The sequence below is a fragment of the Globicephala melas genome, chromosome 16 (genome assembly GCF_963455315.2).
Source record: "Globicephala melas chromosome 16, mGloMel1.2, whole genome shotgun sequence".
NCBI classification, from domain to species: domain Eukaryota; kingdom Metazoa; phylum Chordata; class Mammalia; order Artiodactyla; family Delphinidae; genus Globicephala; species Globicephala melas.
Window position 1 is genome coordinate 10,415,473 of NC_083329.1, and position 25,381 is coordinate 10,440,853.

General features: G+C 40.5%; 1 protein-coding gene across 2 annotated transcripts in view; it reads right to left on the bottom strand.

The window, feature by feature from the left end:
• Positions 1-8,401, bottom strand: part of WDR11 (WD repeat domain 11) — a 54,501-nt gene extending 46,100 nt beyond the window's left edge. The window contains exons 1-3 of one of the 2 annotated variants that reach the window (XM_060286258.2): positions 8,215-8,401; positions 7,104-7,215; positions 733-886 (exon numbers count right to left, since the gene is read on the bottom strand). In XM_060286258.2, coding sequence (XP_060142241.1) covers positions 733-886; positions 7,104-7,215; positions 8,215-8,300 — 352 coding nt within the window. In that variant the 5' untranslated portion in view covers positions 8,301-8,401. The remainder of the gene's footprint in view (positions 1-732; positions 887-7,103; positions 7,216-8,214) is intronic. The other variant, XM_060286257.2, reaches the window with a different exon arrangement.
• Between the last annotated feature and the right edge of the window lie 16,980 nt (positions 8,402-25,381).

Genomic DNA, 25,381 nt, shown 5'->3' on the forward strand with positions numbered 1-25,381 from the left:
TCCAAGTAATCTGAAATATTACTTCAAAGAAAATACAAAGCAATTTACACTATTCATTATTTAAAACTTTATGTCAAAGACTGTCCTAGCCATGATCAATGTCAGACTCTCCTAATGTTTTTGTGGAATTACTTAATGGGACTTTACAGAATTTCATGTTTTTCCATAACAATAAAGAGGATAAGGATCTAGTTCAATAGTACAGTACGTACTTGATAAGTAATTTTTAAATAGTCATTTAAAAGATTCACTCAGTCAAGAGAGCCACTCAGTCAAAGCCTGAAGAGCCCAGGAATACTGTATTGATTATAGGTCAGTAACATAAGCAAGCGAACAAATGATCTATATGAAAATGAGGAAAAAACTGTATCTCTATTAAGAGAAAGTAAGCACTGAGGGCTAATTCAAAAGAGCGGTTCGGGCCAGCTTACTTATATTCTAGCTTACATTTACAAGACTGTTTACAGCAGCTTAATTTTTCTCATCATGCTCAACTGAGGGCAAGACTGAAATTAATGCATTTTACCAAAGCACAAATCAACTGAGATTTGAGGAAATAAGCCCAGAAGCGTATTGATAAGGAAAAGAAAGCTAGATTCGGATCAGCAGAACAGGCTAAACACAATCAAGAGTTAACTGAGAAGTGATGAAATTAAACGAAAGGGAAAAACCAACCACTCTAAGAGTAAGTGTACTAATACAGACGCTTGGTGGAGTACAGACTTTCCTCACCCTGAATAGGCTTGGCATGCTCTTGGATCTCACACTGAGCTACTCCTGCTGCTACATCCCAAACGATGATCTTTCCATTGACATCAGCAGAAGCTAAGCGCAAGGAATATGGCGAGCCAATGTTATGGTGATAATTTTCCCTGGCCCATTTAACCTAGTATCAAGAAGAAATCAAATCAAGTAAATACTTGCACTGGATGAAACTATACACAATTTTCATAAAACGCCAACTGGAACCCAAACTCCATTCTACACTTATATTATAAAAATAGGAAACTAGGGAACCCTCCCACACTGTTGGTGGGAATATAAATTGGTACAGCCACTATGGAGAACAGTATGGAGGTTCCTTAAAAAACTAAAAATAGAACTACCATATGACCCAGCAATCCCACTCCTGGGCACATACCCGGAGAAAACCATAATTCAAAAAGATACGTGCACCCCAATGTTCATTGAAGCACTATTTACAATAGGCAGGACATGAAAGCAAACTAAATGTCCCTCAATGGAGGAATGGATAAAAATGTGGTACATACCTACAATGGAATATTACTCATCCATAAAAAAGAACAAAATAATGCCATTTACAGCAACATGAATGGACCCAGACATTATCATACTGAGTGAAGTAAGTCAGGTACAGAAAGACAAATATCATATGATATTGCTTATATGCAGAATCTTTAAAAAAGGGTACAAATGAACTTATTTACAAAACAGAAGTAGAGTCGCGAATATAGTAAACAAATTTATGATTAGCAAGTGATAAGGGCAGGGGGAGGGATAAATTGAGAGATTGGGATTGACATTTACACACTACTATATATAAAATAGATAACTAATAAGAACCTGCTGTACAGCACAGGGAACTCTACTTAATACTCTGTAATGGGCTATATGGGAAAAGAATCTAAAAAAAAAAAGTGGATATGTGTGTATGTATAACTGATTCATTTTGCTGTATAGCAGAAACTAACACAACATTGTAAATCAACTATACTCCAATAAAAATTTTTAAAAAAGGAAACTAGCTTCCATCTTGAAAGTCAGAAATTTTTATTATTTATATTTTTTAAAAGTTGCAATTAAAGTATTTTTGAAAATATCACAATGTTCCTGCCTTTAAAATATGAAAAATGATGCACAACCTTAATAATATGGGGAATTCAGGTAAAAAACTCCAGAATACCATATCTTAAAATGGTATGATCATTGGTATATCATTTGATCACAGTAATAACCATAAAACCTAATTCTGACATAACATGTAAAATCCTAAATTGCTAAGCAGAATCTTTTCCTGCATTCTATTCTTCTAATTAAAAGGAGACAACTTACAGCTACAAAAACCTTGCAAAGGAAAAAACAAAAGCAAACAAAAACTCTGGCTATCCCTCTCATAAAATTGGAAAATAACGTTAACAGTTTTTTCCCTAAAAAACAAATTTGTGCATCATAGTTTTAGTAATATCATTAAGAATAGTTTTTTTAAAAAATAAAAAACACAAGAATCCCAGCACAAAATCAAGAAATTAACTGAGCATCGAATACTGGCAGAGTAAGGAATAAAACACAGAGTCCTTACTCTGAGCCAAGGCCTTCCCTGGACACAACCTCCCCTCCCCCCTCTAGCTCAGCATCCTACTTGCTTACTTCAGAACATTTCCCACACAACACTTTGTAATTATTCTGTTTACTTTCTTTTGACCTATCACCAACCCTATCACCAATCTCACTCCATAGGGCAGGATCACCAAGGCCTCGCTCACATTTCTATCCCCCAGCCTTAACACAGTGCCTGCAGCTGACGTTCGAGTATGTGTTCAGTAAACTAACTTAACACCACAGACTCTTCAAATATATACCTATGTAGACATGTGTACACAGACACACAGATGTGTGTATTTGTAAGTAAGCACTCATAGAAAATGCTAGGTTAGGGAAGCATGCTAACCAATTCCAACAGCCTTCATGAAAAAGATGGAAACAAAAAGTTTTCTGAACTCCAGTGTTAAATAAGCCTTAGGTTTCTACTCCAACACATCTTTTCCTCAGGCAAGAATTTTTTTAATAAAATGTGTGTGTAGCCATATATATATGCATATATGTTTGAATGTGTATATACGTATATTCACATGTATGAATGTATGTATACTCTCCCTCCTCATTATTTGCAGATTCTGTATTTGTGAATTTGCTTACTCGCTAAAATGTATTTGTGGTTTTATTTGCGAAATCAGTATTCGCAGTGCTTTTGCAGTCATTCATGGACATGTGCAGGGTAGTGAAAAATCTGAGTCACTCAACATGCAACCGCAATCCAGCTGTGGTTGAATGAGGCACTCTTGTTCCAGTTCTCATAATGTAAACAAATGTCTTTTCTGAGGTCTATTAAGTACCACGTTTTTTGCATTTTTGTGCTTCTATGTTGACGATTTCACTGTTTAAAATGGTCCTCAAGCGCAGCAGTGAAGTGCTCTCTAGTGCTCCTAACCACAAGAAGTTGTGACGTGCCTTACAGAAAAAAGACACGTGAAATAACCTTTGTCCAGGCATGAATTATAGTGCTATCGGTCATGAGCTCAATGATAATAAATCAACAATATATAATGTCTTTTAACAGAAACACATAAAAAACAAGGTTATGTATCAATCAGTTGATGAAAATATTGTGACTAAAGGCTCACTCGGAACCACGCCGTGTATTTCCCTGAGGAGCCATCAGTGTTTCAGTACATGTTAACTCAGTGTTTGCAACAATTTTACAGAATAAAACTACCACGGATAAGAATTATTGTTGTGTGTGTCTGTGTGTGAGTGTGTAGTACTTGAATTCCATTTTTGTAAATGTCAAGCAGTGTACATATTTAAAAAAAAATCAGACCTACTAGAGAATGGATTTGAGGACACGGGGAGGGGGAAGGGTAAGCTGGGACAAAGTGAGAGAGTGGTAGTGTATATATGTCCATATATAATGTAAAATAGATAGCTAGTGGGAAGCAGCCACATAGCACAGGAGGATCAGCTCAGTGCTTTGTGACCCCCTAGAGGGATGGGATAGGGAGGGTGGGAGGGAGGGAGATGCAACAGGGAAGAGATATGGGGATATATGTATATGTATAACTGATTCGCTTCATTATAAAGCAGAAACTAACACACCATTGTAAAGCAATTATACTCCAATAAAAATGTTAAAAAAAAATCACCTAAACACAGCATAATCAAACTGCTGAAAATCAAGATAAGGAAATGAGATACATACAGGGAAACATACAGGGAAACAAAGACAAAAATTTCTCATTAAAAATTACCCAAGCTGGGAGATAGTGGAGTGGTATCTCTAAAGCACTACAAGAAAAAAAAGAAAAAAAAAAAAACTGGTGAAATAGTTTCTCAGCCAAATAAAAGCTGAAAGGATCAACCAATAGCAGATACGTGCCTCAAGGACTTAAAGGAAATTCTTCAGGCAAAAGGAATATGACGCCAGACTGAAACACAGATCTACACTAAGAAATGAAAACTCCAGAAATGCCAAAAAGACAGAAATGGTGTGGGGGGGGAGAATATATTTTTTCTCAAAAAAAAAAAAAACCCCAAAAAACAAAACAAAAAACCCCCCTATACCTAACATCAGAATTGAATGAATGCTTTCCTCCTAGGCTCAGGAATAAGACAAGAGTATCCTCCCTCCACTTCTATTCACTGTAGTAGAGGTCCTAGTCAACACAATAGCACAAAGGAAAAGAAATAAAAGACACCAGATTATCAGTGAAAAACCCAAACTGTCGTTATCTGAAGATAACATGATTGTCTATGTAAAAAAAAAAAAAAAAAAATCACCCAAATTACCAGATCTAACAAGTTTAGCAAGATCACAAGATACATGTTAGTATTAAAAAAAAAAAAAATCACCTGGGGCTTCCCTGGGCGCAGTGATTGAGAGTCCACCTGCCGATGCAGGGGACACGGGCTCGTGCCCCGGTCCGGGAAGATCCCACATGCCGTGGAGCGGCTGGGCCCGTGAGCCATGGCCGCGTCCGGAGCCTGTGCTCCGCAACGGGAGAGGCCACAACAGTGAGAGGCCCGCGTACCGCAAAAAAAATCACCTGTATTTTTCTCTACTTCACATTACATAGAAAAATTAAGTCAAAATGGATCTGAAACTTAAATATAAGAGCTAAAACCATACATTCTTAGATGAAAACAAAGGTGTAAATCTAATTGACATTGGGAAGAGCAATGGTTCTTGGATACAGCAACAAAAGAAAACATTATCCCTACATCAAAATTTAAAACTTTTGTGCTTCATAGGGCACTATCAAAAAAGTGAAAGAGAACTCACAGAATGAGGGAAAATATTTGCCAACCATATATCTGATAAGGGACTTGTACCTAGAATACATAGAGAACACTTACAACTCCAAAATTTTTAAAAATACAATTTTAAAATGGGCAAAGGAATGAACAGACACTTCTCAAAGAAGATATACAAATGGCCAAAAAACACATGGAAAGATGCTAAACATCATTAGCCATCAGGGAAATGCAAACCAAAACCACAATGAGAACAACTTCATATCTGCTAGGATGGCTAGTCAAAAGGACATATAATAACAAGTGTTGTTCAGGATGAGGAGAAATTGGAGCCCTCGTACGCTGCTATAGGAATGTAAAATAGCGCAGCCTCTTTGGAAAATGGTCTGGCAGTTCCTCAAAAAGTTAAACATAGAGTTGCCATGAGTCAGCAATTCTAATCCTAGGCATATACCCAAGAGAAATGAAAACATAGGTTCACACAAACAGACTGTGCACAAATGTTCACAGCAGTATTATTCATAATACCTAAAAAGTGGGAAATACCCAAATGTCCATCAATAAATAAATGTTGTATATCATACAGTGGAATATTATTCAGCTATAAAAAGGAACAGAGTACTGACATATGCTACGGCATGGATGAGCCTTGAAAACATTATTCTAGGTGAGAGAAGCTAGGCACATATTGTATCGTCTCATTTATTTGAAATGTCTAGAACAGACAAATCTACAGGACAGAAAGTAGATTAGTGGCTGCCTAGGGATGAAGGGGATGGGGAAAAGGCATGGGTAGCAACTGCTAATGGGTACAGGGTTTCTTTTGGGGGTTATGAAACTGACTGTGGTGACAGCTACACAACTCTGTGGGTATGCTGAAAGCCAGGGAATTGTATGCTTTAAATGGGTGAATTTAAATGGTATGAATATCTCAGTAAACCTGTTAACAATGAAAAAGACCCCAAATCTCTATCTCCAATTGTAACAACTCCCCTAAAATTTCAGATCAGTATAATTCAATTGCCCCAGGTGTCTCAGACTTTGCACGTTAAACACTTAAACTCACCGACTTCTCACACACTCACCTCATCAAAGCAACACTGCCATTCAACTACTCAAACAGAAACCTTGGAGTCATTCTATTCTGACTCTCCCTTAAGATTGTTTACTATAAAGGCTATCAAGTTTACCTCTTAGCTCCTAAATGGAACTCCTTCACGCCTCTGCTTTATTTTAGGCCCTAAGAATTTCCTGCCCAAATTACTGCAATTCTAAATGATCCCACTGCCTTGTCTTCCCTTTTTCCAACAGATCCTCCACTGCTGCCAGAATGAGTTTTTCTAAAATGCAAATACGATCATATCAATCTCCTACTTAAAAATCCAGATTCCTTCCCAATCTTACAAACCTTCTGGGGCAGGTGAATTTCTCCAGCTGCCTTCTTTCATCACTCCTACATGTGTATCCCACCTTTTAGCCATCCTTACACGTATTACTTCCCTTTGTGTATATCCTCCCTTTTTCCTGCAGTGCATCTCTCCCAATTTTCACTTGGCCAACTATTTTACAGTCCCTAAAATGAAAAGACTTCTGAGACCCTCCTCTGATCCCTAAAACGAGATGTCCTGTAGCTCCTTTGTCTTTCCACAGCATATTAGGCAGGTCTCACTTACCACACTGTATTTGTATGTTTTCTTTTCATTCTTCCTCGCTAGACAATGAATTGCTTGAGGGCTTTCATCTCTATATCCTTAGCACATGTTAGGTGCTCAAAATTGATGAGTGAATGAGTGGTCCAGTACATGGTAGAATTAGTGTTTTCCACCAGCTTTGAAATGACCTAAGAACTAGCATTTTAGCTCATTCTAGCTCATCTGAGCCATACTAGCTCATCCTGATGTGACATTATATATGGAAATACTAGGCTACCCCAAATAGATTATCATACTTAAAACCTATTCAACATGTGTACATATGACTTACTGAGATTCTAGCGATATTTAAAACTTTAGAACAGACAACATGTTATCGGGTCAAAGCGGGATCTGACTTACCTTGACAACATCAGCTTTATGTTTTTCTAAAACTTGAAGCGTTTGAGCAGTATTGGAATCAATCACTACCACCAGCGAATGACATCCATAAGCAATTAAACCTTGCCAGCCCCTAACAAAAAGTGTTAAAATTTAAGTAAAAAGCAAAGCAAAGCAACTTCTCTCTTGCCAAGAGGCAGCCTAAATAAGTGAGAAATCTAACTAACATGCACCACCATTAATAAAATTATTTAAGCCCAAAGGCTAGTATTTGACATTATACCATTTAAATAAAATGTCTAGTTTAGCTTTAAAAACGCTTGTTTAGTTTTTCTTTCAGATAAAAAAAGAAGGTTCTGAGAGACATGCACGTAGAGCCGTGAAGACGTATAAAGCAACTCCTGTCGTCTATTTGTCTTTGAGGGCTTATACCTTGTCTTATTCAACTTTTAATACTGAGCATCCACAAAGTGCGTGGGATCATGCCCCCCGGTATCTGTGATTAGCCCCGGTCCTTCCCACCAGATCAAAAAAAGACAAACACTGAACAGGAGGTTTCCGTACTCTTGCCAACATTCCCAGTAGCCACAGCTACCGCAGTTTGCGTTGTATCTGTCTAGTTGTTAATTTGCAGTGTCATTTTACAGTAAACCGATAAAGGTGAAATAAAGTGCCGGCGAGAGCACCGGAGCCTGGCACAGGGTCCGGCACACTGTTGAATGAATAAAGGTAAGAAACAGGGATGAAAGAGAAAGAAGACAGAATGGGGACGAGAACGTGGTCAGGGGAATTGACATTGGGGAGAGAAGGCTGGTGACTGGAGACAGGTTCAGAGACGGGACTGGGAGGGTGAGGAAGGTGTGGGGAAAAGAGCAAAGAGAAACAGAGATGGTAGAACGAGGGCAAATATATCCACACAGGGAAAGTTCCCACGTGGGGCATTTACAGCTTTTATCGTAACAACAAAAATCCAGCATTTAAATGAAAAACTCCAAGTGTGAGGGCGGCACCCAGTCTTTGCGAGGCCGAACTAAGCGGGGTGGGGGTGGGGGTGGTGAAACCTCTTGTTTTGTCCCCTTCCCCTCACAAACTCCTGGCCGAGCCTGGCGGCCTCGGAGCCCCGCGCCCTCACCAGTCCACCGCCGCCTTGTTGTGGGCACTGAGGGCCCCGGTGAGGGTGCGCGCCGACACCTTAAAATTCACCGTGTAGGGTAACATCGCTGCGGCTAAGGCCGGCCCTCGGCGCCGACCCGCAACCAGGAAGCGGCGGCTACTACGCTTCCGTTCCAAACAGAGTCCGGGTGGCTTCGTGGGCGCCGCAGTTTGGTTCCACAGCCCCCAGATACGTCTTCCTTCAGGTTCCGCCACGACTATGTTCCGGCTGCTTCAGGATGCCGCCGCTGTAGCGGTTCCGCAGCTCTGCGTAGGAGCCGGTGGTTCCCGGAAGAAAGAGGTGCTGACTCTGGTTACGTCCGGTTTGTTCAGACTGGGACTGCGTAGACCTATATGCCCTGGTGGAAATGGTGAAAAGCAGGAGCTAAAAGCCCCAATTAGCCTTGCTTCCTTGGATTAGTTCACTTAGGGCAAGTACCAATAACAGGCACTGTTGTAGGCATGGAAGATGTGGTGATGAAGAAGACAAAGTCTCCGCCCTCATGGAGTTGATAGAATAAATGCATGTGTGAAGTTAATTGGATGAATGGAGAGAGTGAATGAGAAGAATGGCCGGAACAGAAGAAATTTGCAAATATGGAGAATACTCCATATCTGGCCTTGGAAATACTTAAAAAGCAACAACAAAATAGCGTTTCTCCTGAGGCCAATGCCCTTTGCCTGTGTCTGTTTGTTGGGGTAGCTTTTCGTTTGCCAGTTTCTCCTCTGCTGCTCTCCTTCAAGTCAGACGTAATGACTCCCTCCTCTGTACTCCACACTTTTTTAACACTCGACACAATGATTTCTTTATAATTTCTGCAGCCTTCTGTCTCTCCCCAAATACATTGCTAGTTCCTTAATCAACAAAAGGAACAAAGATAATGGTAATTTTGTCATCATGGGTCGTTGTGTCCACCCTATCACTCTTATAAAACAGATTTCTCAAAGATTACCGACAACGTCCTCGTAGTTGTTAAAGTTAATGAATACATTTTGGCTTTTAGTTATTCTCTGGCTGCTTCCCTTCCCTTGCTGTCCTGCCTTCCCTGCCCCACATCCTTCCCTACTGATGATACTTTGGGGCTAGCAGAGATACCCATAACCGCAGATCTAAATATACCACTGCCTTATTAAAAATCATTGGTGCCTCCTGTGACAGAGATTGCTAATTGTCTCCCAGAATTTATTCCCCTCTTCTTTCTTAGGAACGTAACCACAATTTGTTTCCAGGCACATTATCACTCCATTAAATTAATACATACCCCAGCTTCCCTTACAACTAGATCAAGTCATAAGGCTAAATTCTGGCCAATGAGATGTAAATGGGAATGTGTAGTGACCTCTGAGAAACCACTCTTCTGTGCTGTTCTGTGCTATTTCAACATTTATACCCTACCTGATTGTTATCTGTAGATATGTTTGTCTAGCAAGGGAGACTAACACATTTTTAGGCAACTGTGTTATAGCAGAATAAATACACTCTAGTAGACTTAGAGCTCCTCTCAGAAAGGAGCCAAATCTCAATATTCCTTTCTCCCCAATGCCCAACACTCTTCCTGGTCCTCCATAAATGACTGATGGTGCAAGAGTTTTAAATGGCCTTAAGCATAAGGTCAACCAGGCATGAGGTGGCAGTAAGGAGTCGGTGCAGAAGCTCACAGATGGAGAAGGGGGCAGGGAACCCTCTTGTAGTAAGAGGAATTAATTAGTTTGAATCTGTAAGCTGCCTTGAGGACATGAATGTTGAATATTCAGGGCAAGGATGGATGAACAGCTGGGGTTGGAACAGTAATATGTCTCCCATGGTACAAGAGTGTGAATTAAGTATGTTTCCTGGGTTTTTATGGCTTTCTCTGAAGCGTCTGTCTTGGCCAGTGTGGAAGACAGAATAAACACATTGGACAATTGCTCTTTCCATGGGAAGGAACCTAAGCTCCTCTTCTATGCCTGAAAAACTACCATTTCACTCCACGTCCAATGACGTCAACTCCAAAGCCAGGTAAAGTGGGCTCAGAGCACCCTTCCACAGCTGTCTCATTTGCTTCCCTAAACTAGGACAACTATTTTTCCTCTTTTAAAGTTGGTGGAGATAAGAATATAATGGTGATATTTCCGATTACTACTCTGCTTGGGTGGGACAAAGCAGAGGAAAGGGATGAAGACAGAAATAATATACTACTGAATAAATCACTTACTTTGTAAGTGAAATTTCCAAGGTCACATCAGAGAGAGCGCTGGTCAATTGGTTTGACCGTGGATGGAGATGTTGAGGATGAAGGAGATGAAGTCAACTGCTTACTATGGAGCACTCATAAAATGCCAGGTACTATGCCAATCCCTTCACCCCATCTGCATCATCCCACGGGATCTACTCAGTCATAAGGCTGTATTATGACAAGTATCCTATGGATGACAAAATTAAGGCTCACAGAGTTGCCTGAAGTTATGCAGTCAATAAAAGGCAGAGCAGTGTTGGAACCCAGGTGAATCTGATTCCAAAACTGATACTTTTAACTACTGACAACACCACATTGCCCTCCACGGCACAATCCACACCACAGTCCAGTTGCAATGAATGCCAGCTGCCTGGGAAGCATAGGATTTTTTAAAAATCATACTTTTATTGAGATATAATTCACCAACTTAATCGCACAATTTGGTTGGTTTTAGTATATTCACAGAACTTTGCAACCATCACCACAATCAATTTTAGGCTATTACGTCACTTCGAAAAGAAATCCTATACCCGTTAACAGTCAGTCATCATTTCCCCCTGGCCTCATGACCCCGTCCTCATCCCTAGGCAACCACCAAGCTACTATCTCCATAGATTTGCCTATTCTGGACATTTCATAGAAATGGAATCATACAACATTTGGTTCTTTGTACCTGTCTTCTTCCTTTAGTGTAATGTTTTCAAATTTTTCCATTTTGTAGTATATAGTGGTACTTTGTTATTTTTATTTCTGAATAATATTTCATTGTATGGATATAGCACCTTTTACTTATCCATTCATCCGTTAATGCACATTTGTGTTGTTTTTATCTTCCAGCTATCACAAATAATGCTACTATGAACATTCCTATGCAGGTTTTTATGTGAACGTATGTTTTCATTTCTCTTGGGTATATACCTAGGACTGGAACTGCTGGCTCATACGGTAATTCTAATGTTTAACTTTTTAAGGAACTACAAGATTGTTTTCCAGAGAGGCTGCTGCACCGTTTTACTGTTCCAACAGCAGTGTATGAGGATGGCATTTCTCCACATTCTCCCCAACGCTTTGTATTCTCTGTCTTTTTGTAGCCATCCTAGTGAGTGTGAAGTGGTTCTCATTGTGGTTTTGGTTTGCATTTCCCTGATGGCTAATGATGTTGAGCATCTTTCCATGTGTTTATTGGCCATTTGTATATCTTCTTTGGATTAATGTTATTCCGATTTTTGGCTCATTTTTCAGTTGGGTTATTTGTCTCTTCACTATTGAGTTATAGAATTTCCTTACCTACTTTAGACACAAATCCCTTATCAGATTTACCTAAAAATTCTCCCGTTCTATAGGCAGCAACATGAATGTTGAGCCGCTTGGCTGGGCACATATACCCAATAAGGTCAAGGACGGAAGTCATGGTCTTATTTCCAAAACTAAGAAGGATAGTGCTGGCCTGGTTGTGGCCTGATTGTGGAAAGGGACAGGAACATAATTCTGATGCTGAAACATGGTGTATAAGGACAGGGTACACACCTAGGAATAATGAAGTTAGTCAAAGAGAAAATTTAGGAATTAAAACATTTTCTGTTTTATTTGCATATTTTACTATTTACGTAGCTTTTAATTGTGTTTTTGTCTTATCTCACTTAAGATGGCGCATAATGAACAACTTCAGTCACACTGTTGGTAGTCCTGCACAGTTCCTGACCTTCACGCTTGTCCAAATGTCTTCTAACACCACGTGCTTCTATGTGCACAAGTCCATGGTATCCACATACTGTATGTGATCCTTTAAAGGTTCTTTTAATTCAGTTCTATTACTAATACCAGGTATCATTTGCTGGGAATTGACCATGTGTCAGGCAGTGAGCTAAGGACTTTCCATGTGAGCTAAGCCTTTTCTTTGCTCCTCATACTGGATTTCCTTCTTCTGGTCCTAGGGAGTCAAGGATGGTTAGCACCAGTAATAGGAGGGCATTTATTGTTACTTTGGGCAAATTACTTGAGTTGATTTAGCCTCCTTTTCTTCTATTTTTTAGAGGGGGTTGGTAATTATCCTTGGATGATTAAAAGCATTACATTAGATAATACATTAAAAGAGCCTAACACAGCACTTGGGTTCCTAAGTACCTTATAATTTACTGACAGAGCTGCGATATAAATCTAGGCCTTTTTTTTTTTTTTTTGATAGCACTGGCCCCTCTAAGCTTTATCACCTTGAATTTGAAGAAAGATCTTCCCTCCCTAAGGTTCATCCTGCAAAGAGAAGTAATGAGGATTTGGGTAAAAGTGGAGTTGAATTTGCTGTGTCAGTCACCAGGATACCAAAACCACAGTGACCAGCTTTAAGACCAGGGTTTTAAGGGAACACATCAGACAGGGTTTGGGGAATCAAAGTTCTGAATGGACCACGATGACGTTGGCCTGAATGGGCTAACTCAGCTCTTTCTGAAAGACCAGGCTGTCCTCGCACATAGCCAGAGACACAGGCTGTTCGAGCTGCCAGGCCAGCCCCAACCAGTGCTCTGCGGACCGCCCTGCAATCACAGCGTGCTTACAATGCTGTCTGAAGCTCAGGGCCGGTGGCCTCAGGGGTGAGCTTTTAAAGGAGAGGGGCTGCAGCTTGTCTATCTTTCAGGATGACAATGCCTCATTCTCTTCCAGGCTTGGGTCCCCTGAGCCTCCCTTCTCAGGCTGTGTCTTTACTGAGACCCTTCTCTTGACCCTTGGTCACTCAGCCTCCCGCTAACTCTAGCGTCACTTTGTGCCAAGACATTTACTGCATCTGTTAGAGTATTTTCCTTATAACATTGTTAGAGTATTTTCCTTATAACATTGGTATTTTAAATTGGTCAATCCTGTCTTATTTAAACGAAAGCATTTGAATTCCAAACCAACCTTGTTTCGTCAGTGGTAGCTATTGCCAACCCCATGTTCTAGATAAAGAAACTCAACATCAGAAAGGGGAAGGGACTTACCCAAGATCATATTTCTGGCCAGTGACAGAGGCGAACCTCTACCTGGTTAGGACTCAGTCCAGGATACAGAGCTGCTATCATGTGAGGTTTAGGAGTGGTTGTGACATTGTCAAAGGGGATGAAAGGGGACCGGGAGTGCATGCGCAGTCAGTACATTTTAAAGGAAAGGCACCCAGTAACGTGGGAGGCACAGTCGGCAGCTGAGCGGGGGATTGGTTGAAGGGGAGGGGTACTTGACTGACAGCCTAGACTTGGCATCTGCCTATCTTTCCTTGAGTTTTTCCTTAAACACCTTCCGCCCACTCCTTACTTCCTCACGGATAATCATCAGTCTGATTTATTACCTGGTTACTCTCGTTATTAATCTCTTTTTATGTCCCTACATATTATGGATAATTATTACAGTATAATGGATCAGTCACTGCACCTTATGACATGGTAATTGAGGTTTATTAGACTAAAGGATGTTTCTGAGAAAAGCAGTCATGATGAAATGGATTTCTCCCGAGGAGCTGTGTGAGGGATGTGTTTCTCTTTCATCCTGCACACAAGGAGAAGCAGTTAGGAGTTGCTGGAGACAGCGAGGGCTTTGCGGTTAGACAGACAGCCAGACACACAGACAGGAGTCCTGCTCTGGTCTCGCCGCCTCCTAGCTCTGTGACTTTGGACACATTTAGAGGTTAAAAATATTGCGTGTAAGATTCTCCAGTGTGATAGTTGTCCTGAGTATTAAGGACGAGAAGCCAGGTCAGCACCCATTCTCACCCTTTCCCTCCTTCCAGGGAGGGTCCACGTAATGGACCTGCCAGCAAATCTCATTCCTGAGGCCACTTAAGTTCTGTCAGTGTGTGTTTATCCAGTTATTGGCTGTTTTTAAGGGAAGAATAAACTAGAGGACTTCCTTATTTGGTTTATTCAACAGAATTTTACTAGTCCAAATAAACAATGTCTTAATATTGTGCTCGTGGAATAGCATTTCATAAATTAGATTAAGCCCACGAGGTTGTATGTGGTGGGCAACCATGATTTCTTGGGAAGAAATGATTGTATGGATTTTCACATTCTTAACAAGCTTGGACCTTGGTGGAAATAGATTGTGAGACACTCTAACAGGCTTTCACATTGTCTGGTCTTTCATAGAATCCTCCTATTGTTGCAATTAAAAACAAATGCCAACTTGCCACTGATACGTCTAATCTCTAAGTGTCATACTTGTATTTCTACTCAGGGTAGAAGACTGACTTGTAATTCAGTCTTCCCTGTAATAAGCCTTGAGTGTGGACAGACTAAATCAAGAGGCCTAGAAGCCGTAAGACAAAGCAGGGCACTCGTAGCCCTCTGACATATACTGAAAGTGTTTATCTAAGAGCATCTAGTTTTACTCCTTTGAAATATAAAGAACAATATTACAATTTTTTAAAAGAGAAAAATGTATCCACAATCTTTATCCACAATCACTTGCTAATGTAATTTTTAATATTCAGATATTTTTCTCCCAATCCTGTCCAAATGAAGAAATATTTTACACAATTTCATGATACACACACATTTTATTAATCTTTTTCTTTTCTTTTTTTAAAAATTTATTTATTTATTTATTTATTTTTGGCTGCGTTGGGTCCTCGTTGCTGCTCGCGGGCTTTCTGTAGTTGCGGCGAGTAGGGGCTACTCTTTATTGTGGTGCGCGGCTTCTCATTGTGGTGGCTTCTCTTTGTTGCGGAGCACACGCTCTAGGTGCGTGGGCTTCAGTAGTTGTGGCACGTGGGCTCTAGAGCACAGGCTCAGTAGTTGTGGCACACGGGCTTAGTTGCTCTGCGGCATGTGGGATCTTCCTGGACCAGGGCTCAAACCTGTGCCCCCTGCATTGGTAGGCAGACTCCTAACCACTGCGCCACAAAGGAAGCCCTTAATCTTTTTCTTTGAAACTTCTATCATAATTGTAATACTTATATAGTCATCATAATTATCATTTGAATGATTTCACAATATTTCACAGAATATATATACAATAACTTATTTAGTTGTTCCACTAGTGCCTGATATTTAAGTTATTTCCATTTTTAATAACAAAGCTATAGTAAATATCTTCATGCTTATAGTTGGTTTTAATTTTATGTTATTTCCCTAAAATAATTCACAGGAGTGAGTTTAACTGTCTCTTTTTTATTATTACATTTTTTCTAAATTACAAAATAAATAAGTACTTATTGTAGAAAATATGGAAGCTTCAGAAGAGCATAAATACAAAAAAATATATGATCCCTGGTAATATTGGCTTCTTTTAAGTGACTAAATATTTCTTCCTTTAAAAAATGCATACGTTTTATTTTTTATAAAATTGAGGTCATACTATAAGAACTATTTTTACTCTCCTCTTTTCCACTCAATAATCAGATGTAATCATTTGCAAATATTTCCCTAATGTAATCTGCCCTTTACTTTGTGAATTTTTTGGAAATACAGAAATTTAACATTTTCTAATGGAATAAAATGCACTGCCCATCGTATGCCGTTTTCATACAATGAAAGCATGTCTTTCATTGCTTGACCGACAGATTACCATTTGACAACACAATGTTCTGTATTTGTCATAACACACCTGACTCTAGGCGTGATGTCAGAAGCCAAAGAAAAGGAACCCTGTCTGAAGTCCCCAGGTGATTCCAAATCTGGAGCTGAGCCAGGTGCCAGGACTGGGAGGTGTCATCCCTCCTTCCTGCTTATCCTGCTCCTCTCACTGGCCTGACGTTGTTTCCAAGGGGACATTGGGTACAGCAGGAGCTGTCTCCCAGAATCTGTACTCACTGTCTACATGGCCTCTGTGGGGAGCCTGGGATTCCCAGTCTCACCTTGCCTTTCCTGGTCCTTTGTGTGTCATTGAGCTCAACACCTGGGAGGCTGGTCCAGACCCACTCATCTGCCTCAAGACAGACCTAGTAGGTGGTCGCCAAACAAGTCGATTACTGAGAATTCAGCTCCTACCTCTGAAGGATGCTGTTTTGAGGGTGAAGTTAATGCCTAGGGGTTTCCAGCCAAATTCATTAGGAAAGTCATATCTGACTTTGCTATGTGCCAAGTCTCTCATATCTGTCTCATTGGCATGAAGGGTTTCAATAGAAAGTAGACAAGGAAAAGTCATTAATCTTCCTTGTGGCAGAATGTAGCGGTTGTAAAAGTTAATTCCCTGTAGGATACAGGATTAAATTTCACTTAATATATTTTAAAGGGAAAACCACAGGATTCCTGCATAATTGTATAAAGGGGCATTTTATAAATCCTGATGAACTGAATAACAGTGTTACTTATTGAGGAGCAGTACACTAAAAGAAAATTTGTATTTCTGATTATGTATATGTGCATAATTACAAATACAAATACTATATATAGAGAGAGAGACACACACACACACACAACACACACACACACACACACACGAGAAATGTTTTCTTTCCTACTGTAACTTGCCATCTGGTAAAGCGGCAGTGATATTAAAATGCTGTCCTTCTGAGTCTTGCCTTTCCTAGCTGAGTGCTCTCTGGGGGCTCAGGAGGTAGAGGACGTGAGTTACTGCTGGGGCCGGAACAGAAAGGGCCAATAGAGCAGCCATTATCGAAGACATTTATGGTGTCTATGATTGAGGAATCCATTGGCTGTCGGCTTTATTCAGCCCATAAGAACAGTCTTTACATGGTAATATATTCATGTCAGGGCTACATTGGTATTGCAGGCTTTGCATTAGGGCTAATTAATCTACAGCAGGAGGTAGGAGGTTCCTTAATATGAACTTTAGTGATTCAAGAAAGTGATAATAACACATCAATTTTTAAATTGTGGAGAAATTGTCCATCCCTGAACAGCAGCTATTCCTAAAATGGAGTGTGCCAAGTGCAGTAAAAATTTCCTTTCTGCTCTAAAAACTGCACAGGGTTCTCAATAGCCCCCGGGATCAAATCTATCCTCCTGGGAAACCATGTTCTCCCCTGACCGCTGCCCTACCCCTCCTGCTGCTACAAACCCACCCTCATTCCACGTCACACATGTTCACGGAGCGCCTGTTAGAGCTAGTGCTGCAGACCCAGCTGGAGTCTATCTGTCCATCCTCGATCACTGGGGACACAGCAGTGAAACAGGCAGACCCCAAGGCAGGCTTTGGGGACCTCACCATCACCTGGGGTAACGCCTCTTTTCTCCTGCCTCTGGGCCTTTGTTTATGCCGATTCCTCTTCATGAAATAAACCTTTGTCTTTTTGATTGTTTCTTCCTCCTCTTTTAAAACTCAGCTCAGGTGTCCTGTTCTCTGCCAGGTCTTTCTAGAATCTCCAGATTCAAGGCTAAATATCATTGCTTTTATGCCAAAATAGCTTTTCTTTAAAAAAAATATATTTCCTGTATTCTTGTGATTATATAAGTAGCATATGTTCATGAATGAAATATTGCTAAAGTAAAGAAATGATCACTGAAATATTGGTAAATACAAAAATGTACAAAAGAGGGGACTTCCCTGGCAGTCCAGTGGTTAAGACTCCACTCTTCCAATGCAGGGGCACACATTCGCTCCCTGGTCAGGGAACTAAGATCCCACAAGCCATGCAGTGCGGCCAAAAATAAATACATAAATAAAATAAGGCAAAATAAAAGAAATTACAAGAAATGAGATTTTTTTAAAATGTACAAAAAAGTCAGTATTAATCCCATCTGAAGATAACCGTGACATTTATATATTTTAAAAGGTATCTTTTAATATGCTTGTTCCCTTCTCCAGGCCTCTTGGGGACATATGTTCACGTCTCAGTCATCCCGTGCCTTCCTCTACCTAGTTCTATGCCTGTCACAGAGTAGATCTTCAATACATATTCGTTGAACTCAACCAGATTAATTCACTTAAATGCTTTTATTGATACCAAAAACAATGACCAAATTAAGCATTTTATTTAGGGTGTTAGAAAAGAGACCTAAGTTCCTCCTTTCAAATAGAGGTATAGAATGAAGGCAAAAGAGAAATAGAGTAGGAAAAGAGAGCGGGATTAATAAATCAAAGTAGTCTTCATTTGAAAACAAGAACAATAAATGGATAACCCTCTTTCACTCCTTAAAAAAAAAAAAAGCAAGAAAAAAACCCAGAAATAATATTAGAACCATGAAGGAGTTATAGGAATGGAAACATTAAAATTTTTTTATAGTATCGTACTTGATTTTTCTGAAAAATAGAAATTGATACCACAATCTGCTCTACACTTTGCTATAAGCAGGATTAAGGTGGAGTGATTGAGAATGTGGGTTTTGGAGCCAAGTAGACCTATGTTTGATGTTCTGCTCGACCACTAATTATGTGGCCTTGAGGAAATCACATCATCTTTTCGAACCTGAATTTGTTAATCTGTTATGGTGAGAAAAATACCTACTAACGGTGTTGTCGTAGGGATTGGATGTTTTTCTGACAGTGTTGGGCACATAATGACCCTTGAGAAAGTGAAAATAGCCCTTCTGGTCATCAGATAGTCATGTTTCTAACAGAACATAAACACTTTCCAACGGAACAGGGACAAGGCCACGCAAACAATGCTTCTATATGAGGCCGAACCTGGGCAGCAAAATGACTAAGGATCCCTTCCAGGGGATGGCTGCTTTCTCATCAGTGCTGTCCCCCCTACCTTCATTCCTCCTGCCTCCAGAACAAAGCTTGCTGACATACTGGATGGGTGAACTGACCCGGCTTCTTGGCAACATCCAATCCAGAACTAGCCTCTGCTTCCTTGCGCTCTCTTCAGAACCACCCAGCACAAGCCCCAATCCTATAAGAAGCCCCCTTGTAACTCTCTCCTATTGCAATGCCCCATGGTTCAAGGCTCAGAGATCTGCATTTTGAAGCAGGTCATTCCCCCACCTCGATTCTTTTGCACACTGCAGTGTGAGCAGTATTGCTCTGGTCAGTATATTGTGCTGGCATGTTGCCAATGCCTTTGTCCAGTTGGGACTTTGCCGTCCCACACCAGGGGTCCACAAAGCAAACCCAGCAAGAGCTCTCAGGACACTATGAGCAATTTGCCCATCCTGCCTCTCCTGATGAGAGTTCCTACTGCTTATTGTGGAGTGAAGGATGTTATCTTAGTCAGTGTGCATTGCTATGCCAAAAATATCATAAATCGGGTGGCTTAAACAGCAAACATTTTTTTCTCCCTGTTCTGAGGCTGGGAAGTACAAGATCAAGGTACTGATAGATCCAGTGTTTGGTGACGTCTGCTTTCTGGCTTGTAGAACAGCCAGCCACCTTCTCACCATATGCTCACAAAGATGAGAGCAAAGGGAGAGACTGCAAACTCTCCTGTGTCTCTCCTTTTAAGGACACTAATCCCATTCATGAGGGTGCCACCCTTATGACCTAATTACCTCCCAAAGGCCCCATCACATTGGGAATTAGGATTCCCACATATGAATTTTGAGTGGACACAAACATTCCATCCATAACAAATATAGAGGTAGGAGTTTAAGAATTAAACTAAAAAGAGTATTTGTGTTGACAGTGCAATCTGAAAGGAAAGTGAGCTGTACAAACTTTTAGCTAGTTAACATTGGCTAAATATCATGTATTTCCCTTGTGTCTTATCTAATAGAACTCAGACTTGATTCAGCTATGTACCCCTTCCCAAATAATCCATAAACCTCAGGAGAAGCTGACTTCACTACCCTTGGCTCTAGGCTTGGGCCTGATTGGTTCAGGTGAGTTCCCATCCTCTTTATCCGGGGTTCGTTCAGGAATTGGCATGAAATATTCTGGCTAATGCAATATGAGAAGTGTTTTGTTGCAAATTTCTGTGAACCTTCTTCCTTGCTCCTCTGAAAGGCTTTCAGAAACGATTCTCCTTTTCTCCTGTTGGATATGAACAAGGGAGAATGTAGTCCTGGTTGCTGCTAAAGCCACCCTATGACCAGGAGGAAAACCAGATTTAGGATGCCGTTGACTCTGGACATCAGAGCAGAGTCATGGAAAGAGCCTGGGTCTCAATTATATCATGAGCCTGATATCAGCTTCCCCAAAGCCCACCCTATCTTTGGACTTCCTCTTATGTAAGTGGATTTTCAGTTTAATCCAGTTTGAGTTGGTTTTCTGTTACTGCAGCCTAAGGTACCCAGATTGACATCTTTTGACACAGGAAATAATACACACTCCAAAAGTTAAATCATGGCATGAAATATTGGTGCAAGCAGTGTCTGAAGACATTCTTTGATAAGAACCAATGAGTAGTCCACACTTCCCATCAAGGATGTCATTAAATGTAGAAGGTACATACTGCCTCCTATCAGGAAGCATCAGGCTCCTATGAAGGCAATTCCTGCTCCTGTAGCATTTGACTTTGGCAGACCCTGTTCTGACCAGCATTTCAGCCACTCAGCTATAGTCTGGACACTTAGGCTTGACTTGTGCCATTGATTTTCTTAAGACCTTTTTCAACTCTTGATTTCTCCGCTGCTATCCTAACTGGCCAAGGAGGGCGGCTGTCACTTACCTGGAGAAGCACTTTCATTTATATTCATGATTAATTTGTGGGGAGTCAGCTGAGAGGCAGCAATAGAAAAGCTGTTGCCTGGGAAACAAGATTCTTCCTGGAACTTTTTGAGAAACGTTGGGTCTTTGATGCTTCACAAAACACTCCATCTAAGAACTGAACCACCAAGGTAACCCTGCCCAGCTGTTCTAGAATGCAGAACTCCAGAGTCTGAAGTCATGGTTGACTTTTTTACTCTGCCTGAGTGTGTCCAAACTGCTAGAGGAACACTTTGTATTTCTTACTCAGAAAGATAAATCTACTCTGTAATCAACTCCACACTTATAGGCATAACTGAAGATAACAAATTCTGAGGGGCTCCAGACTGTTCTGTCTTCTACCTGCTGGGCTGGTGGTAGCATGTTCTTCTTTATCAGACCCTCATGGAAAAGATATCTTTTGGGCCTGGAGATGGAGGATTGTACACCACTGAGGAACTCCCAGTTTTCCCTTGAAGTAATAGCATGTTGCAACAGAAGCTGAATTTCAAGGGTAGCATGCTAGCAGGTTTAATAAAATATTAAAAACCATGCCATCCCACCAAGGTGTACAAGTGCTCCACTTTCTCCACACCCTTGCCAACATTTACTGTCTTTTTTTTTTTAACAATAGCCATCCTAATAGGTGTGAGATGATATCTCATTGTGGTTTCGATTTGCACTTCCCTGATGATGACTATAGTGATCTTGAGCATCTTTTCATATACTTGCCCATTGGTATGTCTTCTTTGGAGAAATATCTATTCAAGTCTTTTGTCCATTTTAAAAAAGAGTTGTTAGGGCTTTTTTTTTCTTGAGTTATAGGAGTTCCTTATATATTTTAGAAATTAAGCCCTTATTTGGTTTGCAACTATTTTATCCCATTCCATAGGTGGCCTTTTCCACTCTACTGATTGTTTCCTTTGCTGTGTAGAATCTTTTTAGTTTGATGTAGTCCCACTTTATTTTCGCTTTTTTTAAAATCTGTGTTTTTGGTGTTATATCCAAGAAATCATTGTCCAGATCAATTTCAAGGAGTTTTCCCCTATGTTTTCTTCTAGGAGTTTTACAATTTGGGGTCTTATGTTTAACTCTTTAATTCATTTTGAATTCCATTTTATGTATGGTGTAAGATAAGGGCCCAATTTCATTCTTTTGCAAAGAGATATCCAGTTTTCCCAATATCATTTATTGAAGAGACTATCCTTTCTCCCTTGTGTATTCTTGGCACCCCTGTCAAATATCAGTTGACCATAAATTTTTGCACTTATTTCTGGCCTGTCTATTCTGTTCCCCTGGTATATATGTCTGTCTTTATGTCAGTACTATATTGTTTTGATTACTAGCTTTGTAATATATTTTGAAATAAGGAAGTGTGATGCCTCCAGCTTTGTTTTTCTTTTTCCAGATTGATTGGACTATTCAGGGTCCTTTGTGATTCCATATGAATTTTAGAAATTTTTTTTGTTTCTGTAAAAAACACCGTTGGGATTTTGATAGGAATTGCATTGTATCTGTAGATCACTTTGGCTAGTATGGACATTCAAACAATGAGTTCTTCCAATCCATGAATACAGATGTCTTTCCATTTGTTTGTGTCTTCTTTAATTTCTTTCAGCAATGTTTTGTCATTGGTGGTGTACATGTCTTTCACTTCCTTAGTTAAATTTATTCCTGAATATTTTATTCTTTTGGCGCTGTTGTAAATTGGATTGTTTTCCTACTTTTCTTTTCTGATAGTTTGTTGTTAGTGTATAAAAACACAACTGATTCTTGTATCTTGATTTTGTATCCTGCAACTTTACTGAATTCACAGAAGGACAAATACTGCATCATTCCACTTATATGAGGTATCTAAAATAGTCAAATTCATAGCATCAAAGAATGAAATAGTGATTGCCAGGGACCAGGAGTTGGGAAAACAGTAGAGCTGTCTATCATTGGCCATAAAGTTTCAGTTATGCAAGATGAAAGAGTTCTAGAGATCTGTTGTACAAAAATGTACCTGTAGTTAATAACACTATTGTATACTTAGACATTTGTTAAGAGTTAGATATTACGTTAAATGTCCTCACCATAATAAAATAAAATGTAAAAAAAGCCCACACAAACAAACAAACAAACAACCATGACCTCCCAAATACACATGAGAAATGTTTGCATCAAATAAAAATGGTGCTCCAAGTCAGGAATTTTGGTTGCAAGGGACAGAAATCTAACTCCAACTAGCTTTGGCAAAAAGAGAATTATTTGGCTCGTGGAAACTAAGGAAGGAAACATCTAAACTGCAGGAAGGAGAGGGGTGCAGCTGGCATCTGGAGGAATTAAAATTAGCAAGTCAAGTACTGACTAGAGTCTGGACCCTCTCTACACCTTTGCTCTCTGCTTCTCTCTCTGTGTTGGCTTTTTTCTCTCTCATTGCAGCCTGTACTCCACCAAATTGCTCGCAACGTGGCTGTCAGCAGCTTTGAGCTAGATTTCACTGCTTCCTGTAGCTCTTTCCCAATTCCGGAGCAACTCATGGAGATGAACTTGGATTCACCTGTTCAGGCTGGGTGCCTGGAAGAACCCCCTCCAGCCAGAGGAAGCCAGGCTGTGTAATAACGTAAAGGACCCCCATATAGTTGTGTGCATGGCCCAATGCTTCTGGAAAGAAAAGAGGTTCTTGCAAACAGTCCCTGAGAGGTTCACTCTGCAGAGCCTCAGCTATGTGGGAGAATCAAGGCAGCAAACGACAGGGCTGGGAGTCACTATGGGGACCAACTGGTCCAAGTAACCAGGAATCAGACTGACCAGGGGGCTCATCAAAGGTCACACAGAAAATTAGAGGTCAGAAAAACTGAGTGTCATTCTCTTCAAAAGAATTATACTTCTCAGCTTTTTATAAACTCACAACAAACAGGAATGTGTAGCCTATGATAGTTTGTTATTGCTTTTTAAAGAGGAATTGAGAATCCCTTCCTTCCTCTATGTTAGAAAACAGGAAAGGGGTGGGGGACAGCTCTCACGGGGCAGACGCTGTGCTCAGTGTTTCACGTTCCTCATTTCATTTAATCCTCACAGCACATCCCGAGTAAGCATACGCATTTTACAGATGAGAAAACTGAGGCTCAGTATAACAAGATAACTTGCCTAAGTTCACCCAGTAAATAAGGGTTGGAGTTGGTGGCAGGCAGCTGGTTAAAGACCGTCTCCATGGACCTGCCCTGTGTAGGAGGGGTGGGGATGTCGGCAGCTGGCTGAGAATCTGCTCAGCCCCGATATGGTGAAAATATACTTCTTTCTGCCACCCTTGTGAAGGATTCGTAATGAATCTCTGGGGGATATTTACAGATTAGGAATTACTTGCCCCCATCCTCCCTGGCCCACTAGGTAATACAGCAGGTCTAGACGCAGGATAAATACTTGTGCTTCCCCCTTTGTTGCCCAGGTAGCTGGAAGCCACCTTCAGCCCCAGCCCCCAGAATCTGCCTGAGAGGGCTCTAACCAAGCCCACCATGTTGCCTGGGCCTTGAGGTCAGCAGCACCTGTATAAATCCTTGTTTGGAAAGTTGTCATATACTGTATTTTCTCTCTAAAATGAGTAGGACTAATTTTTGACTTTCAGATATTTGACTTTCAACCATAAGCACATCATAATGAAAGCAGTGGATTTTCCAGGCTGGACCTTATTGCAGTACCTTCCAAATTATATTAAAATATTTATCTGTACCCTGAGTAGTCCACCGGGCTGCTAATTTCTTTCATAATGTCATGGTGTGCCAAGGCTAACACAGCTAATGAAATAATCGTCCACTGCCCCTCTCCCTCAGAGCAATCATTTCTTATCATCACATCTCAGAAACTATTCACACAAAATCATTTGAAGTAGTTTTGGGGACTGTATTATAAAGATGGATTTCTGCTATGAGAGTGAAATTCAATTTAAATATTTTCAGCTGGTTGTCCAGGTATAAGAAAGCTTTCCCAGTGTTTAATGGAGCCATTTGTCTCTAGAAATAAGCACTAATGCAGTGTGACATGTATAGACCCAGAATCCTGCCATTTTTCTCTGGCTTGAGCAGCCAGTGGGGGAAAGAAAGGCTCTCTCTGGTAGCAATGAAAATCACAAAAGGCTGCTTTTCTCTTGGAGACACTGTGACTCTCCAAGGAACTGCAAGAAGAGTCAGGCTGCGCATTCTCATGGTCAAGGCACGTAGACTCCTGATCTAGAACATCCCCTGCTGTGTGGTTCTGGATTCTCACTGTAGGAACCCTTTAAAACCAAGAATGCCTGGAATCTAGACTTAGGAGAAAGGCTGGCCAGGATTATCACACCATCCTAGTAATCTTATAGCAATTACCGGGGCTGTTATGATTACTTCAGTTTTATGTAGAAATTGGCAAACTGCCTTCTAGTCATTTTATACCGAAAGTCAAGAGCTGGCAGACTCTTGC